Source organism: Schistocerca serialis, chromosome 3, assembly GCF_023864345.2.
Source record: "Schistocerca serialis cubense isolate TAMUIC-IGC-003099 chromosome 3, iqSchSeri2.2, whole genome shotgun sequence".
NCBI classification, from domain to species: Eukaryota; Metazoa; Arthropoda; class Insecta; order Orthoptera; family Acrididae; genus Schistocerca; species Schistocerca serialis.
The window spans coordinates 67163140-67183504 of record NC_064640.1 but is presented as its reverse complement, the minus strand read 5'-3'; the positions used below and the strand labels follow the sequence as shown (position 1 = coordinate 67183504).

The 20365-nt window shown below is 41.0% G+C and overlaps 1 protein-coding gene across 1 annotated transcript in view; it reads left to right on the top strand.

Annotated features, from left to right (window-relative positions):
• The window catches only part of LOC126471528 (dynein axonemal heavy chain 5), a 1073018-nt gene that overhangs the window by 232866 nt on the left and 819787 nt on the right, over positions 1 to 20365 (top strand). The window contains exon 3 of the mRNA XM_050099754.1: positions 18138 to 18239. Coding sequence (XP_049955711.1) covers positions 18138 to 18239 — 102 coding nt within the window. The remainder of the gene's footprint in view (positions 1 to 18137; positions 18240 to 20365) is intronic.

Genomic DNA, 20365 nt, shown 5'->3' with positions numbered 1-20365 from the left:
AACTCAGAAGAGTGTTCCTGGAGACATTCTGTAGCAATTCGGGACGTGTGAGGTGTTGAATTGTCTTGTTGGAATTGCCGAAGTCTGTCGGAATGCACAATGAACTTGAATGGAAGCAGATGATCGGACAAGATGCTTAATACGTGTCACCCGCCAAAGTCGTATCTAGACGTATGAGATGTCCCATGTCACTCCAGCTGTACACACCCCACACCGTTACAGAACGTCCATCAGCTTGAACAGTCTCCTGCTGACATGTAGGTTCCATGGATTCATGAGGTTGTCTCCATGCCCGTACACGTCCATCAACTCGATGCAATTTGAAATGTCACTCGACCGACTAGGCAACATGTTTCTAATCATCAAGAGTGCAATGTCGATGTGGACGGGACCAGGCGAGGCGCAAAGCATTGCGTCGTGCAGTCGTGGGCCTTGAGCTCCGAAAGTCCATATCGATGATGTTTCGTTGAATGGTTCGCACGCTGACACTTGTAGATGGCCCAGCACTGAAATCTGCAGCAATATGCGGAAGGGTTGCACTTCTGTCACGTTGAACGATTCTCTTCAGTAGTCGTTGGTCCCGTTCCTGCGCGATATTTTTCCAGCCGCAGCGACGTCAGAGATTTGATATTCACGGTACACTGGTGAAATACTCGTACGGGAATATCCCCACTTCATCGCTACCTCAGAGATGCTGTCCCCCATCGCTTGTGCGCCGAATTTAACACCACGTTCAAACTCACTTAAATCTTGATAACCTGCCATTGTAGCAGCAGTAACCGATCTAACAACTGCCTCAGGCACTTGTCTTGTTCTAGGCACTACAGTCTGGAACCGCGCGACCGCTACGGTCGCAGGTTCGAATCCTGCCTCGGGCATGGATGTGTGTGATGTTTTTAGATATGTTACGTTTAAGTAGTTCTACGTTCTAGGGGACTGATGACTTGAGAAGTTAAGCCCCGTAGTGCTCAGAGCCATTTGAACCTTTTTGAACTTCTGTTCTATACACTGTGTGATCAAAAGTATCCGAACACCTGGCTCAAAATGAGTTACACGTTCGCGGCGCCCTCCACCGATAATGCTGGAATTCAATATGGTGTTGGCCCACCCTTAGCCTTGACGACAGCTTCCACTCTCGTAGACATACGTTCAATCAGGTGCTGGAAGGTTTCGTAGCGAATGGCAGCCCATACTTCACGGAATGCTGCACTGAGGAGAGGTATCGATGTCGATCGGTGAGGCCTGGAACGAAGTCGGCGTTCCAAAACATCCCAAAGGTGTTCTATAGGATTCAGGTCAGGAAGCTGTGCAGGCCAGTCCATTACAGGGATTTTACTGTCGTGTAACCACTCCGCCACAGTCCGTGCACTATGAACAGGTACTTGATAGTGTTGAAAGATGCAATCGCCATCCCCGAATTGCTCTTCAACAGTGGCAAGCAAGAAGAAGCTTAAAACACCAAAGTAGGCCTGTGCTGTGATAGTGCCACGCAAAACAAGGGGTGCAAGCTCCCTCAATGAAAAACACGACCACACCATAACACCAATGCCTCCGAATTTTACAATTGGCACTACATACGATGGCAGATGACGTTTACCCGGCATTCGTCACAGCCACACCCTACCATCGAATCGCCACATTGTGTACCGCAATTCGTCACTCCATACAACGTTTTTCCACTGTTCAATCGTCCAATGTTTACGCTCCTTACACCAAGCGGGGCATCGTTTGACATTTACCGGCGTGATGTGTGGCCTACGAGCAGCCGCTCGATCATGAAATCCAAGTTTTCTCACCTCCCCTAACTGTCATAGTATTTGCAGTGAATCCTGATGCAGTTTGGAATTCCTATGTGATGGTCTGGATAGATGCCTGCCTATTACACATTACGAACCTCTTCAACTGTCAGCGGACCGAGCGAGGTGGCGCAGTGGTTAGCACACTGGACTCGCATTCGGGAGGACGACGGTTCAATCCCGTCTCCAGCCATCATGATTTAGGTTTTCCGTGATTTCTCTAAATCGCTTCAGGCAAATGCCGGGATGGTTCCTTTGAAAGGGCACGGCCGATTTCCTTCTTCATCCTTCTCTCTCCCGAGCTTGCGCTCCGTCTCTAATGACCTCGTTGTCGACGGGACGTTAAACACTAATCTGCTCCTCCTCCTCCTCAACTCCCGGCGATCTCTGTCAGTCAACAGACGAGGTCGGTCTGTACGTTTTTGTGCTCTAAGTGTCCCTTCACGTTTCCACTTCACTATCACATCGGAAACTGTGGTGTCACCGCCAGACACCACACTTGCTAGGTGGTAGTTTAAATCGGCCGCGGTCCACTAGTACATGTCGGACCCGCGTGTCGCCACTGTGTGATCGCAGACCGAGCGCCACCACAAGGCAGGTCTCGAGATACGGACTAGCACTCACCCCAGTTGTACGGACGACATTGCTAGCGACTACACGGACGAAGCATCGCTCATTAGCCGAGCAGACAGTTAGAATAGCCTTCAGCTAAGTCAATGGCTACGACCTAGCAAGGCGCCATTAACCATTTTAAGATGGAGTGTCACTTGTATCATCAAGGAATGCTGTATACAAATGATGGATTAAAAGTTAAGTATTATAGCAGCTACGTACTTTTCTTGCTAACAATCATTACGTATCCTGTTTCAGACCTCTCTCTAGCCTACGTGAGATTAATGCGTGCCTTTCGGCTACTTCAGTGTGGCGTAGCTGTCTTGTTACGCCACAACAGAAACAGTGGATCTAGGGATGTTTAGGAGAGTGGAAATCTCGTGTACTGAGGTATGACACAAGTGACACCCAATCACTTGACCACGTTCGAAGTCCGTGAGTTCCGCGGATCGCCCCATTCTGCTCTCTCACAATGTCTAATGACTACTGAGGTCGCTGACATGAAGTACCTGGCAGTAGGTGGCAGCACAATACACCTAATATGAAAAACGTTTGTTTTTGGGGGTGTCCGGATACTTTTGATCACATAGTGTAGGCGTTGCCGACCGCAGCGCCATATGCTGCCTGTTTACATATCTCTGTATTTGATTATGCATGCCTACACTAATTTCTTTGGTGCTTCAGTGTATATGGGCATTTGATAATGATAAAGCAGCCTAGCCCAGTGCAACTAAACAATTCTGTGAGCATTGTCTGAAATAAACCATACAGTGTGAAGCAATGCGTTTCCTGATGCTATTAGACAGTAAAATGACAAAAATATAAGATTAAAAATATCGTTCACGGAATTTTTTAAACCGCATTTTCAGAAAATTTGGTGTGATAATCCATCTGTAGGTTTTGGCCTTTGTCCGTCGAGTTTCCGAGACAGTATACGCAAGAGCGAGACTTTGGAAAATTTTCAGTGTTCCAATTACAGTGATCCATTCTTGAATGTGAAGTAGTTTTGCAGAGTGTCCAGTTTCGGAATCGTCAGTGCATTGAATTTCAGAAACCAAGCAGTATTTTCACTAAATACTATTTTGCGTTCGGATCTAAGTGACAGTGTCTTTTTTCTTTTTTTTTTTTTTTTAAAAAAAAAAAGAAAGAAAAGGGTACCCTCCGCTAAATTCTTTGCTAGACTATGAGTTAATGTTAACTGTTACTATAAATTCATTGAAAAGCAAAAGAAACTAATAAGTTGTTTTATTTCAGTATTTCTGTTGAGCGTTTACGTGTTTTTGTGTGATGATTGTACGGGGCCCAGGGCATTTTGAAGTGACAGTACTGTATTTCAGAGTTGCTATTTGATCTGTTTACCTTACCTTTCGCGGGCAAGTGCTCTACCAACTGAGCTACCCAAGCACGACTCTCGCCCCGTCCTCAGAGCTTCACTTCTGCCAGTACCTCGTCTCCTACCTTCCAAACTTAACAGAAGCTCTCCTGCGACCATGCAGAACTAGCACTACTAAAAGAAAGGATATTGCGGAGACATGGCTTAGCCACAGCCTGGGGGATGTTTCCAGAATGAGATTTTCACTCTGCAGCGGAGTGTGAAACTTCATGGCAGATTAAAACTGTGTGCCCGACCGAGACTCGAACTCGGGACCTTTGCTTTCGCGGGCAGTTTGCTTTTTTTTATTAATTAATTTTTTTTTTTTTTTTTTTTTTTTTTTTTGCATGTAGTAAACAGAAATTTTATGGTGCACGAAAGACTATCACTTCATTGTTGAAGGAAAGGTGCTCCGCTGCTCTGCGAGAGAAGGAAACTGTTAAAACGAAAATGGGAAAGAAAAAAATACCTTCTGCATTGGTGAGCATCTGAATAGTATCTTAAAACTCCGACAAGAACTAAAGTATTTGAAGCATTTAACCGTTAATTATGATTTTCAGCATATTTCCAAATATCCTCCTGTAGCCACAATGCTGGCTCATTTTAAAGTGTTCAATTCCTATGTAAGAATAATAGTCTAGGAAAGTAGCATGCCTATTCTGCATAATAAACGATGCTGTGTGGCCCATGATCCACGTTGCAGCGTTGTTTTTTGCTCGTGGATATATCAGTTTTTGTGGCTGAATGATCTCTAAAAGGTCTACACCAGTGGGCGTCGTACGGTCTATCACCGACAATCGTTGACGAAGAAATGTAGTAATTTCTTCTGCATGTCCACACGTGAACCTATGAATAAGCGTATCGACTCTTCCGCATGCGTCACAGTGGGGCGTTGGATGAAGGCCTATTTTATGTAGCTTTTCATTCGTTGCTACTTTATCGTTGACTGTTAGATACCGGTCGGCTATGACGCGTGATGGTAACATGTCGCTGTGCACATTCCGCCATACAATACTCCAATGTGTATGTGGATGTTTTTCTTCGAGACGATTCCTGTGGCTTGTTGTCATGAGAAGGTCATAAAGCTTCCTGTCCGTCAGGCTTCCGTTATCGACGATGTTGTGTCGAATGTAGCCCATTTCCATGTAATACAGTCGCACATGTCGATAAGAAAGTGGAATGCCGGCGATATTAACGGGTGGGTCAAGTCTTTGAGGCTTCCACCGCTGAATGAGGTTTCTGATGATACTTGTCCTCCGGGTATGAAACTCCTTCCTGATGCGATTTAGGAGCAGGGTGACACATTTTTTGTGTACTTTAATGAGGTTAAGGTCACCTTTGGACGAAGGTAAGGTTAACAATAAAACAAATAGTGCAATGGTGAAAAACTTACAATGCAAAAAAAAAAAAAAAAAAAAAAAAAAAAAAAAAAAAAAAAAAAAAAAAAAAAAAAAAAAAAAAAGAAAGATGGTAGAGCACTTGCCCGCGAAAGGCAAAGGTCCCGAGTTCGAGTCTCGGTCGGGCACACAGTTTAATCTGCCAGGAAGTTTCATATCAGCGCACACTCCGCTGCAGAGTGAAAATCTCATTCTGGAATCAGCTACCCGTGACGCCTACACACGTTGTAAGTAGTATAGCTACAACTAGGTTTCGTGCAACAGTATACAGACGATAATATAGTCAGCATTACTTCTTACAGCTTCACGTCATATACTGACTCTAGTTCAGTCGTCAAATGCATGAAGAATTGTCTTCCTTAAGCTGCAGCGTGCTCGTCCTCCTAGATCTCCCCTAGTTACTACTAGCAGGCTTCAAAGTCCCATGCTCGCTGAGATAACGATCAGTTGCTTCCAAGATAAACTGTAGTGGCGCCTCCGGCCTATAAATCGCTATCACTACAAACAGTGAGTGATATAGCTTTTAAGGTGCGCTAAACCATGCATCAAATAGACATACGCTATCCTCATTTGTCTTCACTTTCACTGCACTATACTAGAAACAAGGAAAGTGACTAACACTATGCAGAGGGCGGGTTGGTCTCTCACTATCCTTCAAACAATCTGTCCACCTACCTGGATAGGCTTTAGGTTGTCTGCCCCTTCACTCTGCGATGGCAGATATCGGTTGAGCCGACAGAAGCAGCCTTGACGAAAATTCGACTAAATACCTACCATTCAAAGACCATAACTCTAGTTCATGGGTAGTAGCTGAAACTTAATTAAAAACTATCGATCGTTCGGGATTCTTCCATGAGTAGTTTGAAAAAATGTCAAAAATCTCCTTTTATTTGGTTTATTGTCTTTAAAACAAGGAAAATGGCTATCAAGTCCGTATTGAATATCCCGACATCAATCATGGAATGTTACTTACTGTTTCTGTAACAAGTTTACTCCAAAGGGAGCAAGAAGATATTTAGTCCGACCCAATGTTTTAAACCTCTTAAACTAGTCACTGACCCACGACTACTTATGAATTAACACATTCAGTTGTTCAGTAAGCTCCTTGTAAAGAAGTTCTCGCCATAATGTCTCGTTATCTGCACGAAACACGCCACGCGGCGTTTATGGATGACATAAAATGTTCACACGCAAATATCTCCTTAAATAAATCACTCACAAGGCTCAAACTTTCAGTCCGCAGCTCGTGGTATAGTGGCTAGCGTTGTTGCCTCTGGATGACGGGGTCCCGGGTTCGATTCCCGGCCTGGTTGGTAATTGGATGTTTGTGTTGCCCTCATCATTTCATCATCATCCATGAAAGTGGCAAGATTGGACTGAACAAAGGTTGGGAATTTGTACGGGCGCTGATAACCGTGCAGTTGAGCGCCCCATAAACCAAACATCATCATAATCATCATCAAACTTTCCCAAAATACTCAACACTGGAGTCGCTTTTCGTTCGCGACACGAGAACCAATCAGACGCTCGAATTTCTTCATTTTGGTTCAAATGGCTCTAAGCACTATGGGACTTAACATCTGAGGTCATCAATCCCCTAGACTTAGAACTACTAAAACCTAACTAACCTAAGGACATCACACAAATCCGTGCCCGAGGCAGGATTCGAACCTGCGACCGAAGCAGCAGCGCGGTTCCAGTCTGAAGCACCTAGAACCACTCGGCCACAACGGCCGGCTTTCATTTTGGCACAAATTTGATCAGCATGGTTTAACATTGGCGTTCACCAGAAGACGTATACCCAGCAGCTATATCGACTTATAGATCTGAGGCACAACTTCCTGCTCAGATACGAGGGAAATGCTAAATTCCTACTGGCTAGTATGTTAAGCAGAAAATCAGATAATCTCGTCCACTTCTATACTCACGGTGTTTCTAATATCAGCAAATCGTATTACACCACGTAATTTAGACTAGGAATCTCGTAATTCCGAAATTAAATAAAATTTAATGAATACGAAATACGGTTTTTTCAGAAAATAAATTACTAATAAATTTAATACTCCACTCCACTTCTGGCTGACTTTTACAAAATTAAGCTCACTCAAACGTCACAAATTCCCCTACTGCAAAACAACTTTCACAAGCATACATTTACATAGTTTTACTGCAATATTACATTCTCACTTCGCGCATGTCCTCCATTAGCTCACTCTGTCTCTCCAAAACACAACCAAAACACGATGAAATAATAATTTTCTAAAGTACGTTTAATTACGTCAGAAATTTTTGATAGCGAAACTAAAGAAAATTCCAGAAAATTAGATTATATGAACTTATCCTCTTGGTTGTAGTTTCAGTTGATAACATAGATGAAAACATTACAGTCCCTAACTCAGTTTCACAATGCCAGCACGGTTATTATGTGTTTTAGGTACAAATTTACATCTTCGAAAGTACTGAAATTACTGATTTGAAACTTTGACAGTATGGTTGTTATCATAGAATTTAATATACTAAGTGTGTAAAAGATCGATTAATATTTAATAGCCGGCCGAAGTGGCCGTGCGGTTAAAGGCGCTGCAGTCTGGAACCGCAAGACCGCTACGGTCGCAGGTTCGAATCCTGCTTCGGGCATGGATGTGTGTGATGTCATTAGGTTAGTTAGGTTTAACTAGTTCTAAGTTCTAGGGGACTAATGACCTCAGCAGTTGAGTCCCATAGTGCTCAGAGCCATTTGAACCATTTGAATATTTAATAGTACCTCTTCAGATTCATAGAGAATATGTATAACATGTTGCACGCAGCGTTAGGCAAGTACACGGCTGGCTCGGCCTAGAGAGCCTAATATAGGCTCTCTAGCTCGGCCCAGTACCAAGCGTCAGCTGTGCCAGCGTGAGAACCAAAATCTGCTGTCCTCCTGGCTACATGGCAAGCCACGCTTTCAGGGCAAGATGACAACGCGTAATAATTTGTTAAGTTACACATCCCTTATTACTATCAAGTTCTTTCGAGGTTCATACAACGCAAAACTATTACCACAACACAATTTTAACTAAACGAATGAAAACTAATTACCCACGGGTTATTTACAAAATTTTCAATGCCAAAATGCTTTTTGGAAAATGAGAATTTACGAAACATTTACTGTGTTACAATAGTACATGGAAATTTTAAGCATTGGACTTGATAGCAATACATCGAAATTACTTACAAAAATTTTAACAAAGAAGTGTTTCCTTCCAAAACTCAAATTACTGATTCTTTTCAACAAAGCAAATTTCCATTAGACAAAAAAAAATACCATTGGATTTCTTTTTCAAGCTCCCTTCACCTTAAAACTTTACTTTCTCATTTTCATTGTAAAAAGAATTTTTCGTAATGAAAAAGCCTACTAAATTTCTTCACTGAACCATCTTTATATAAAAGGAACTTTGGTGGGTGTCCTTCATTACAAATGTAAGCTATTCCCGAAATTCGATATGGTGAGCATTCATAAGTAAAAACTTTTTGAACATTACCTAATCTACACTATGTAGAAGACTATGGACAGCATCTCTCTTTTATCTAAGTACACTTTTTCACAGGCTACTCACAAAAAGCGCTATTGTTGGCGTACTAGTCGTATTCGACGCTACTATCAGACGAGGAACCATTTCCTACCTTTCACAAATTTTTTCGCTGTGATGAGCGTCTATAATAATTGTATATATTCAGTAACTACTTTTAGATGAAACAGCATAGGGAGTTCTTTTCACATTTATTCTTGCAACTATTCCGCACCTGGGTACCTCATTAACATCAATGTCCGCTCATCTGTGAGGTTCAAATAAGTCTCGTATCCATTTTCCGTATTGGACGTACCTGCAAAATACAGTACGTCTAAGGCAAACAATCATTACTTTTCTTCCTCTAATGAATAATGTTGTACATGTTTCTTTCAAATAAGTACACTATTTGTTACTTGTCATAATTGGTACATTTACAAACAGTTTTCTAGATTTTATTGACTTAACAGACCCAGTAATAACATTATTCCATCAAAGTAACATTCAGAATAAACTCTTCTTCAGAAAAAAATTTTCATTAAAAAGTGAACTAACCTTTACTAATCAATAGTAAATGGTTCTGTAACCATCCCTATCCTTATTCAACTCAAATTCCCAATCAGCAATCATTATAAGGCACTTTAGACTCAAATTCACTCAAGCATCTATCTTTACTATATAAGTTCTTTGCTTCTGATCATAAATCATTTCACCTTTATTGTCAAATACTAACAGATACATTTCTCAACTTCAGAAAATCTTTACGTATTAAGGCTAGCACATACTGTTTCATAAGCTTTACATAATATAGAAAAGTACACAATGAATGAAAAATTACTGAAAACATTTACAATAACTGCCTCAGTTTGCAGTTGTCATAAAATACACAACATGTGTTATCTTCATCTCTGTACGAAATCTCTGGTCTTTGTGCATTGACAATCGTAACAGTACTCCCTCCGGTCTGAAATAGGCTTAAGCACATTTCATCACACTTAATTTTAAATTACCTTATTGTACAAAACTTTGACATATTCTCCTCTCTCATTCCTCATCCACTATTGAGTATTGTACTCAATAGTACTGAAATTTGTTCAAAAATAGTTTGTTAATAACACTTTATCTCCTACACAGACAAGATAGTGAAGAAAGAACAGGTGATAGCAAAAGCTCTGAATGAAGAAGAACTAGGCTGACAACACGAAAACGAAAAGGAAATAATACTGCCAACAACTCGGGCTACTGCAATGTTTATTCTGGAGATAGACATAATAATTATTTCTTCCCGATTGGGAATAACATTTACAAAGCACATACATCTGAAACACAATCAAGTAAGCAAGAAACTTTTTCGCCAAAGACTGCAACCCCTGTTATCGGTTGTCCTGATGATTCCTCAAGAGCGATGCTGCTACGATCGCAGGTTCGAATCCTGCCTCGGGCATGGATGTGTGTTATGTCCTTAGGTCAGTTAGGTTTAAGTAGTTCTAAGTCTAAGGGACTGACGACCTCAGATGTTAAGTCCCATAGTGCTTAGAGCCATTTGAACCAATTTTTTTATTCCTCAACAGTTTGAGAATTTGGTTCGTACTACCTCACGACCGACGAGTACTATACCTTCTGCGGAAATGACACACACATTTATGGAGTCTTATTCCTCTTTAATTGTGGCATCTTTCATTAATCCGTCTACTAGTGACAAGTCGTTTCCACCGGTATGTTTATAGTACCTCTACCACCAATGTGTTGCTATGCCGGTTGCTGGGTTACAAAGGGATTTGCTAGCGGATTTAAGTCACGTTCTGGCAGTCTGCAAATGCTAGCACCATTACAGACTGCTATTAGTTTTCCTCATCGCCTACTCGCCGTTAGCCGTAACTTTCCGTCCATTCGATTGTCTAGAATAGTGTTCTGCCCTCTCAGCTGATTGCTGGTTTTGATAACTGTCATAATTTCTATATCCAGTAAAACCCCCTCGTCCTCTGGACCTTCCTCTGTGATATTTATATTTCTGCACACCTACTCTGTTTACTTGTACTTCATCTTGCCTAGTAGGAGCCGTATAATCTCTATTATTATTGTCCTCTTCCTTCAAAAAATTCTTTTACCTTTCCAAATAACCATTGAACCTGTTAATGTCCTCCCTGGGTGCATTAATTATCTTATTTCTGCAGTAAAAAGGCAACTTGTTTTCTAACCCCACTCTTATTTGTTCCCTTTCTAACGTGGTAGTCAATTAAGACAAAATAGTACCCACTTCTGCACAAATCTCTTAATACCGTTCTTTCTTTGTGTTAATTTTTTCACCTGACAAAAACCTCTTTAATAGTTCCATCTGTTTTCTTTTACCACAGTATTCCTCAAACAAAGCCTGTTTGAATATCCCCATGCTGGCATATTTGTCTAAAGCTAATTTTTCCAAAACACGAGCTTCTCCCACAAGATTAGATATTACAAAGCGTATTTTCTGTTTGTCATTCCATGAGCTAGACAACACATCCTCAGAATCACTCCAGAACATTTTGGGATGTAAACTATTATTGGGATCAAATCTCAAACACTGTATATGTTTAAACATAGGCAATTTCAGATGATTCTGCAACACTATGTATTATTACATAACCACTGCTGTTAGCTATTCTCTGTTCTACATTTGTTACTCTAATGCCATGTTCTTGCAGTCTGCCATTCACTTCTGTACTAAATTCTGACAAGTTAGTTTCTAAATCAGTTATCCTTGCACACACATGCCCTCCAAACAATGTACATTTGTCACTTTCCTCCTCAATTTTATCAGCCAGAATTTTATGATCCTCATTATACTGCTTTTCAACATGATCTACTTGGGCCTGTACTTTATTCAAGTCTGCTCTTAACTGTTCACCTAGCTGTTTACTGCCTTCAACAACTTGCTTTATATGGGTAGTTAGTTTACCGTTTACTGCTACAATATCGTTCTTGCATTCTTGTTTCGCGTAGCAAATTTGTCCTTTCACGCTTTCATTAAGCTATACTATCTCATTTTCTACAGAATCACTTAAGCCTGAAATTCTGTGATCCACTTCCCCCTGAGTTCCCTATTTAAAATTTTTCAGTATATTATCAAACTGTTCTGATTGTTTTATAAACCCCCGATTAATTTCTGAAACTAATCCAATCATTTTACTATCCACATCGGACCCAAGTTAATTTATTTTACTATTAATACCCCCCATCTGTTCCATAATGCATAATGTTTCGGAACATGTTTGCAATGATACCTTTCTGCTCACCAGCCTCTAATGCTAGCTCTATTTTCGAACCAGTGAACGTAAATAGTACTAATTTAACATTAGGACTACGTGTCTGTTTCCTACTTATTTCTTGAATAGGAGTACTTATATTTTCCACCAACTTCACGGCTTAACTCTCTTTTTATTTTCTCTACAAGACCTGATGCCAACTTAACATCAGCTTCCACCGCGTTTTGCTCATCACTTGACCTATAAGTGTCAGATATCTGAATTTTTATAAAAACTGCAAGTACTGAATCATCAAAATTTACATCCTCCTTCCTTTCACTTATTACAGGCTTATCACTTTTCTCCATGTTGACCAGTTTCCTTCCACACTCACACACCAAACGAAGCAAAACACTATTAGCTTTTTCTCCACGAGACACTACCGCGAGTTCATCCGCCAAACGCTGCCAGCTCCGGCCGAGCTTCTGGGACCCCACAGCACCTTCCACGGCTGCCAACCGTTCCTGCTGCCGATCTGCTACGGACACTGCTCCCCGCTGCTTTCGTCGGAGTTCCTGTAGTTCGCTGTCCACTGTGCCTCCTATGTCCTGTTCCTCTGCTAACATTAGTCACTGTATCTGCACTGGATTTAAGTCTTTCTTCTATCGGTTCTGTTCAAAAATTTATCTGCACACGCGTGGGTCTTTTTCGCACGTGTTTTACACTGCTGCTGTTAAAGTTCATTCGACACTGAAATTGTATGAACCTATCTTCCTGGTTGTAGTATCAATTGATACTACACTACTGGGCATTAAAATTGCTGCACCACGAAGATGACGTGCTACAGACGTGTAATTTAACCGACAGGAAGAAGATGCTGTGATATGCAAATGATTAGCTTTTCAGAGCATTCACACAAGGTTGGCGCCAATGGCGACAACCACAACGGGCTGACGTGAGGAAAGTTTCCAACCGATTTCTCATACACAAACAGCAGTTGACCGCCGTTGCCCGGTGAAACATTGTTGTGATGCCTCGTGTAAGGAGGAGAAATGTGTACCATCACGTTTCCGACTTTGATAAAGGTCGGATGGTAGCCTATCGCGATTGCGGTCTATTGTGTCGCGACATTGCTGCTCGCGTTGGTCGAGATCCAATGACTGTTAGCAGAATATGGAATCGGTGGCTTCATGAGGGTAATACGGAACGCCGTGCTGGATCCCAACGGCCTCGTATCACTAGCAGTCGAGATGACAGGCCTAGTATCACTAGCTGTCGAGATGACAGGCATCTTATCCGCATGGCAGTAACGGATCGTGCAGCTACGTCTCGATCCCTGAGTCAACAGATGGAGGCGTTTGCAAGACAACAACCATCTGCACGAACAGTTCGACGACGTTTCCAGCAGCATGGACTATCAGTTCGGAGATCACGGCTGCGGTTACCCTCGACGCTTCATCACAGACAGGAGCGCCTGCGATGGTGTACTCAACGACGAACCTGAGTGCACGAATGGCAAAACGTCATTTTTTCGGATGAATCCAGGTTCTGTTTACAGCATCATGATGGTCGCGTCCGTGTTTGGCGACATCGCGGTGAACGCACATTGGAAGCGTGTTTTCGTCATCGCCATACTGGCGTATCACCCGGCGTGATGGTATGGAGTGACATTGGTTACACGTCTCGGTCATCTCTTGTTCGCATTGACGGCACTTTGAACACTGGACGTTACATTTCAGACGTGTTACGACCCGTGGCTCTACTCTTCATTCGATTCCTGCGAAATCCTACATTTCAGCAGGATAATACACGACCACATGTTGCAGGTCCTGTACGGCCTTTCTGGATGCAGAAAATGTTCGATTGCTGCCCTGGTCAGCACATTCTCCAGATCTCTCACCAACTGAAAACGTCTGGTCAATGGTGACCGAGCAACTGGCTCGTCACAATACGCCAGTCACTACTCTTGATGAACTGTGGTATCGCGTTGAAGCTGCATGGGCAGCTGTACCTGTACATGCCATCCAAGCTCTGTTTGACTCAATGCCCAGGCGTGTCAAAGCAGTTATTACGGCCAGAGGTGGTTGTTCTGGGTACTGATTTCTCAGGACCTATGCACCCAAATTTCGTGAAAATGTAATCACATGTCAGTTCTAGTATGATATATTTGTTTATCATTTGCATTTCTTCTTGGTGTAGCAATTTTTATGGCCAGTAGTGTATGTGTTTTTGGTACAAATTCATATCTCCGGGAGTATTGAAGTTACTGATTTGAAAGCTTGACAATGTGGTTGTGTTATCCTAGAATTTGATATACTAAGTGTGTAAAAAAGCGATTAATATTTAGTAGTACTTCTTCAGATTCATTCAGAGCATGTGTAAAGTGTTGCACCCAGCGTTAAGCAAGTATACTGCTCATTCGGCCCGGTAGTCAGCGTCAGCGGTGCTAGCGTGATGACCAAAATCTGCTCTCCTCCCGGCTCCGCGGCAAGCTACCCGCTACCCTTTCAATGCAAGCTGGGCCGGATCCAGGGGGGAAAATTCGGAGTATGTGCCCCGGGCAGCAATTTCAGGTTTGGCGGGGGGGGGGGGGGGGGGCAAACTGATATATTCTTTTAGAAAAACCTTGTATCAGGAAGCTCCTAGCGTCCAGCGCACGTTAGTCTACCGAATGTTCATATAATTTTAAAACGCATCCCTGTTGGTTTTCGTACATTTTTGAGCATGTTCTAAGTCGAACGAATCATAAGTTGATTTTTGAATGCGTTCATAATGTACGTGACGTCTCAGCCAGGGGAATCACAGTCTTTTTGAAACAAAAAACTTTCCCGCAGACAAAGGGGACAGAGCTGTACGAGCTGAACCAAATAAACCCGTTCGGGTAAATGCCAATCCCTGTTTGTTTATGTGGTTGTTTGGGTGTGCCAATGACAAGCGTTGTTGTAATTATTAGCGAAATCCATACATCCAGACTACCGCAGTGGAAATAACCGACTAACAGGAATAACAAGTAAGAAAAATTACATATTATCTTCTCGGTGTTTTCAAGGAAATGAAATTATGACAGAAAATTTGTACCAGAACGCCGTACCACTGAGGGCAAGTTGTACAGTCCCAGTTAGCAGCCGCTTAAGTTCTATTCTCGGAATAGCGCGGAAAATGCATTGTGCGAACACATAATAACGCCTAACCGGAGAATAAACACATTACAACTGAACCGGTAATTCTGGCAGGGTTAGCGAAGTTAAGCGAAGAATAAGTTTTGACAGTGGCAGCAATAGTTACAGAAATATTAATGACAAGATTGTCTGTCAGAACGAGGAAGGAAAGAAATGGGGACATCACACAAATCATAAGGAAGTATATGACGATTCCAAATTTACATAAAGATTTCGTACAACTACTACTACTACTACTTTTCAATCTCATGCTTGAGACATTGGAGCATATAAATGAAACGCGAAACTATTTCCTAACATAAAACGTTTTGCTTGTAGTAGGCGTAATAGGCATTTGATATTGGTACTTCGTGAATTATATTCTGTTCTGTTATTTGTGTAAATGAGATAGATAAAAATGACCATTTGTGCCAAAACAGTCTCGCTTATTTCACGTGTGTCACAACTGGTGCATTATTAGAAAGGTCTATTTCGTTTTATCTAGCAGAGTGTAACAAAATAGACGTAATCAAATCGAGAAACCACAGCAATCATGGGCAATGTTCGTATTAACAGTCTTTTCAGTATCAGACTACGATATTTTGATTTTTCGTGTAGCAATACTTTTTGATGAACTCTGATGAGGTAATAGATTATTTCGCAGAAAGGAAAGCACGCCGTATAATGCTGCAGCAAGATTAGAGAGAAAAAAGAAAAAAATATCTTGGACCTAAGGATTTAGGAAATGTATACTGACTTGCTTGTTTCTTGTCTTTATTGCTTTTATGTTTCCTGCATTTAATTTTATGTCACACACAAGGGGAAATTATTTGATAACAGGCAATAGAAAGTTCAAATTTTCTGAAGAGTTCTTATTCTCCCGGTCACAAATAATCCCATCCAGTACTAACTGTAAGTTTTTTTAAGGGGGTAGGTTGTCAGACCGGCCGATTAGGAGCAGGAGAGACACCACAGAATATTTTAATTTTCGCTGTCCTGATTAAAGGTTTGGTATCTCCATTGCAAAATATACTCGTTTGAATTCCACAGAGCAAAATACAGTGACGTGGGAATGCTGTGTCAAGATGCGTGGTACTGCACTTTGGCGCACTTAAGACCAAGTAATATATCTTACATTTCCTCGAAGATATATGTTTTATATATCAAACTCTTCAGAGAGATGTGCGCTAGAAAATGAACATTTTTTGAAAAACCGATTTTTTGTGTATATTTCTGACATCCTATTTCAAACGCTCGAGGGGGAGGGTGGGGTGGGGGCCGCCACTATCAATTGTTTGCCCGGTTCGGGACTATCGTAGATGCGAGGCTAAATGTTAGATGACAACTCGTAATAATTTGCTACGTTACAACTAGTAAACAGTGCTCGCGAAGTCCGCAATGATCATTTAATCTTAAACAGTTGATGCTACTTTTATGTGTAACGGAATGAAATGAGTCCTCTCAATATTTTTCAACATTGCCGTCAATGAAATGCAACACAAAACACACGTGGTGAAACCTAACAATTTCAACTTAACAAGGTATAATTAAGAATACATGTTGCACATTTAAAAAAAAAGCGAAATTTTATGTGGTACAGTCAGTTTTGAGCGTTTCCCATAATTTATCCTCTGTGAAGGATGTGGAAAATGAATTATCAGACGGAAAAAGATTTACGGACCCGTAAAGTATAATAGCTTTTTTCTGTGTGTGAGGAATGTATCCGTACCTTGACTTAATATGAGGATAAGTAAATAGTTTCTTGACCCCTCCGGAGCGGATACTTACAGAAAGTAACATTCAGTTTCTTAAGCCTTTAAATTCTTTTGTGTGCACATACGCAATACGAAGAGCTTGATCTGCTTAATGGTCTCAGTACACTCTAGATCCAGATATGTGGCTGAAGAATATACGTCAAACGTGAAAGCAGACACATTGTTTGCGATACCGCACCTGTGGCTGTGTGCTGGTGTAAACGCGATGATATACACACAATGAGAAATTATTTAGAGGTGCGGTTTTTTAATGAGTCGTAGTGGACAATGTGGCGACAGAGAACAGCGGGACTCATGAGCAGAAGCAGCGTTCTCCTGAAGATTACGGACAGATGGCTCGCCGAAATATTGATTCAAGCTGATTTTAGGATCCGGCAGGAAACCCGAAGAGACTTTCAAGAATAGATTTATTCGATTAGGCACTTTCATTTCATGCACGACTGGTGGCTATCTGAAACATCGTGAATCTATTCAGGCTCAATGTAGAGCGCTTGCGCCAAAATAGCTTCACGACGCTTTAGATAGCCGTACTTGATAGTAGCCTTCGGCGGTGGAAACCCGTCGTGTATAAAATAAGAGCAAGTGGCACTGAAATTCTATTCAAATCATTCTTTACAGTTACCGATGACCTATACTTTCATGCCAAAAATGATAGACAAGAAAATTGAGGACTTCAGCTGTTTGTAGGCAGATGCCTTGGAAACGTTTTTTATATATATATATATATATATATATATATATATATATATATATATATATATATTTTTTTTTTTTTTTTTTTTTTGAGACGGATGAACAAAGCAGCACCAAGAAGACGTTGGGCAGGCCATGAGATAGTAACGCCAAACTCTACTTCTATGAGAACTGTCACAGATGTATCTATGCGAGTAATCCACAGCAGAGAGAAAAGTAAGGGAGAAGATCTATTTAGCACAGTCGCCATGCCTTATTAGCCACAGCAACTTTGAAATGGTAGTTTTCCAGTGGCTGCTATTACTGCTTTGTCAACACTCTTCTGCTGATTCTGTTGTTATTCTGTTGACAGGAATTCTCTGACACTGTTATGAAACTTACATACAAAAACTACAATTTTCACAGGAACCCCGTATTGCTATTGATGTCCTTTACCACCAATCCACCTCCCAAAACGAAATACCTTAGTATATAATAAATTAGGTTTTTATCTTTCCTTTATGCCTATACTTACTATCTAAGTCACATAATTATTAAAATACTTAAATACAGAATTTCTTTACAGCTGGACGAGATAAATCAGTTATTCCTTCCACACATGAGGAACAAGCTGCTGTGGTTCTTTCAAGAAGTGGAGGAGCCAGAGATGCCCGCCACAGCGGAAGCGGTAAGACAAGGTCAACGTCTTCGACTCCTACCGGATAGTTTATTTTTAAGTAAATGCCCAACGAGATAAGAAGTAGACTATCATTTCATCTCCAAACTGTAGACACGTGGAAATATCTGTGTAATGTTCAGTCATTATAATCGTTAGAAAACTTGCTGCACCGTACAGGAATGAAACTTCAATGAACACTCCTCGGTTCCGCGTAGTGTTATGGCCAATATTCATGGACGTGTGTCGTCATCCTTTTGTTTTATTTCGTTCAAATATACCTCACTGAAGCAGATGAGAACTAATTAACGGGACTGATGACCTTAGCTGTTTAGTCCCCCTTAAACATCCCCCCCCCCCATACCGTCATTAAATACTTCTTAATATTTGAGTCCATATTCGATGTTAACAAATTTCTCTTCTTCAGAAACGCTGTCGTTGCCTTTGTCATTCTACATTATATACAGTTTCTACTTTGGCCATAATGTTATTCAGTTTCTTGAATAGTAAAACTCACCTACTTTTAGTGCCTCATTTCCTAATCTAATTTCATCAGCATCACCTTATTTAATATTGCAACATTCCATTACCCTTGTTTTACTTTTGTTGATGCTCGTCTTACAAACTCTTTTCAAGCTGCTGTCCACTCCATTCAACTTTCTTCCAAGTCCTTTGCTGTCTATGACAGAATTACAACGTCATCAGCAAGCCTCAAAATTTTTATTTCTTTTACCAAAACTTTGATTCCTCCTCCAATTTTTTCTTTGGGTTCCTATACCGCTTCCTCAATGAACAGATTGAATAACATCGGGAATGGCAGCACAATGCTCTCTCTCTCTCTCTCTCTCTCTCTCTCTCTCTCTCTCTCTCCACAATCACTGCCATCTGGTTTCTGTACAAGCTGTGTATAACATTTCTCTCCATGTATTTATCACTACTGCATTTATAATTTTATAGTGTGATGCAGTCAATATTGTCACAAGCTTTCTCTATGTCTGCAAAAGCTATAAACATAGGCTTGCCTTTCCTTAACGTATCCTCTAAAACAACTAAAAGAGGTCGCAGGGTCAGTATTGTCTCGTGTAATCCTACATATTTCTGGAATCCAAACGTATCTTCCCTGACGTCGGTTTCTATCAGTTTTTCCGTTCTTCTTTAAATAAGTCGTATCTGTACATATGATCCGTGACTTATTAAACAGATAGTTCGGTAATATTCACATCTGTCAGCTCTTGATTTTTTTGCTTTGAATTATTAAATTATTCTTGAAATCTGAGGGTATTTCACCTGTCTCATACATTTTTCATACCAGGTGGAATAGTTTTGTGATGTCTGGCTCTCTCGATGATCTTAATAATTCTGAGGGAGTGTCGTCTATTCCAGAGACCTTTTTTTCACTTACGTCTCGCAGTTGCCTGTCATATTCTTCTCGCAATATCGTATCTCCCATCTCATCTTCAACTACGTCCTCTTTTCTTTCTACAATATCGTCTTCAGGTTCATTTCCCTAGTATATCCCCTCTATATACTGCTTGCACCTTTCGGATTTCCCTTTTTGTTTAGTACTGGTTCTCCATATCTGAGCTCTTGATATTCATACAGTTGCTTGTCCTTTCTCCAAAGGTGTCTTTAAATTTCCTATAGGAGTCGTCCATTTTTTACCCTAGAGGTACATGCTTCTATAGACTTACATTTGACCTCTAGCCACTCCTACTTAGACGTTTTACACATTCTACCAATCTCATTTTTAGACGTCTGAATTCCCTTTCGGCAGCTTTATTTGCTGCATTTTTATATTTTCTCTTTTTATTAATGAAATTCGGTATCTCTTATAATATCCAAGATTTCCTAGCACCTCTTGTCTCTTTACCTATTTGACCCTCTGCTGCCTTCATTATTTCATCTCTCAAAGCGACCCATTCGTCTTCTACTATATTTTGTTCCCCTGTTTCAATCAATCGTTGCCTAATGTTCCATTTGATACTCTCAGCGACTTCTGGTTCTCTCAACTTATCCATGTCCCATCTCCTTAATTTTCTACCTTTTTGCAATGTCTTCACTTTCAATCTACGGTTTACAAGCAATAAATTATGGTCAGAGTCCACGTCTGCCCCTGGATATCTCTCACAATTTAAAAT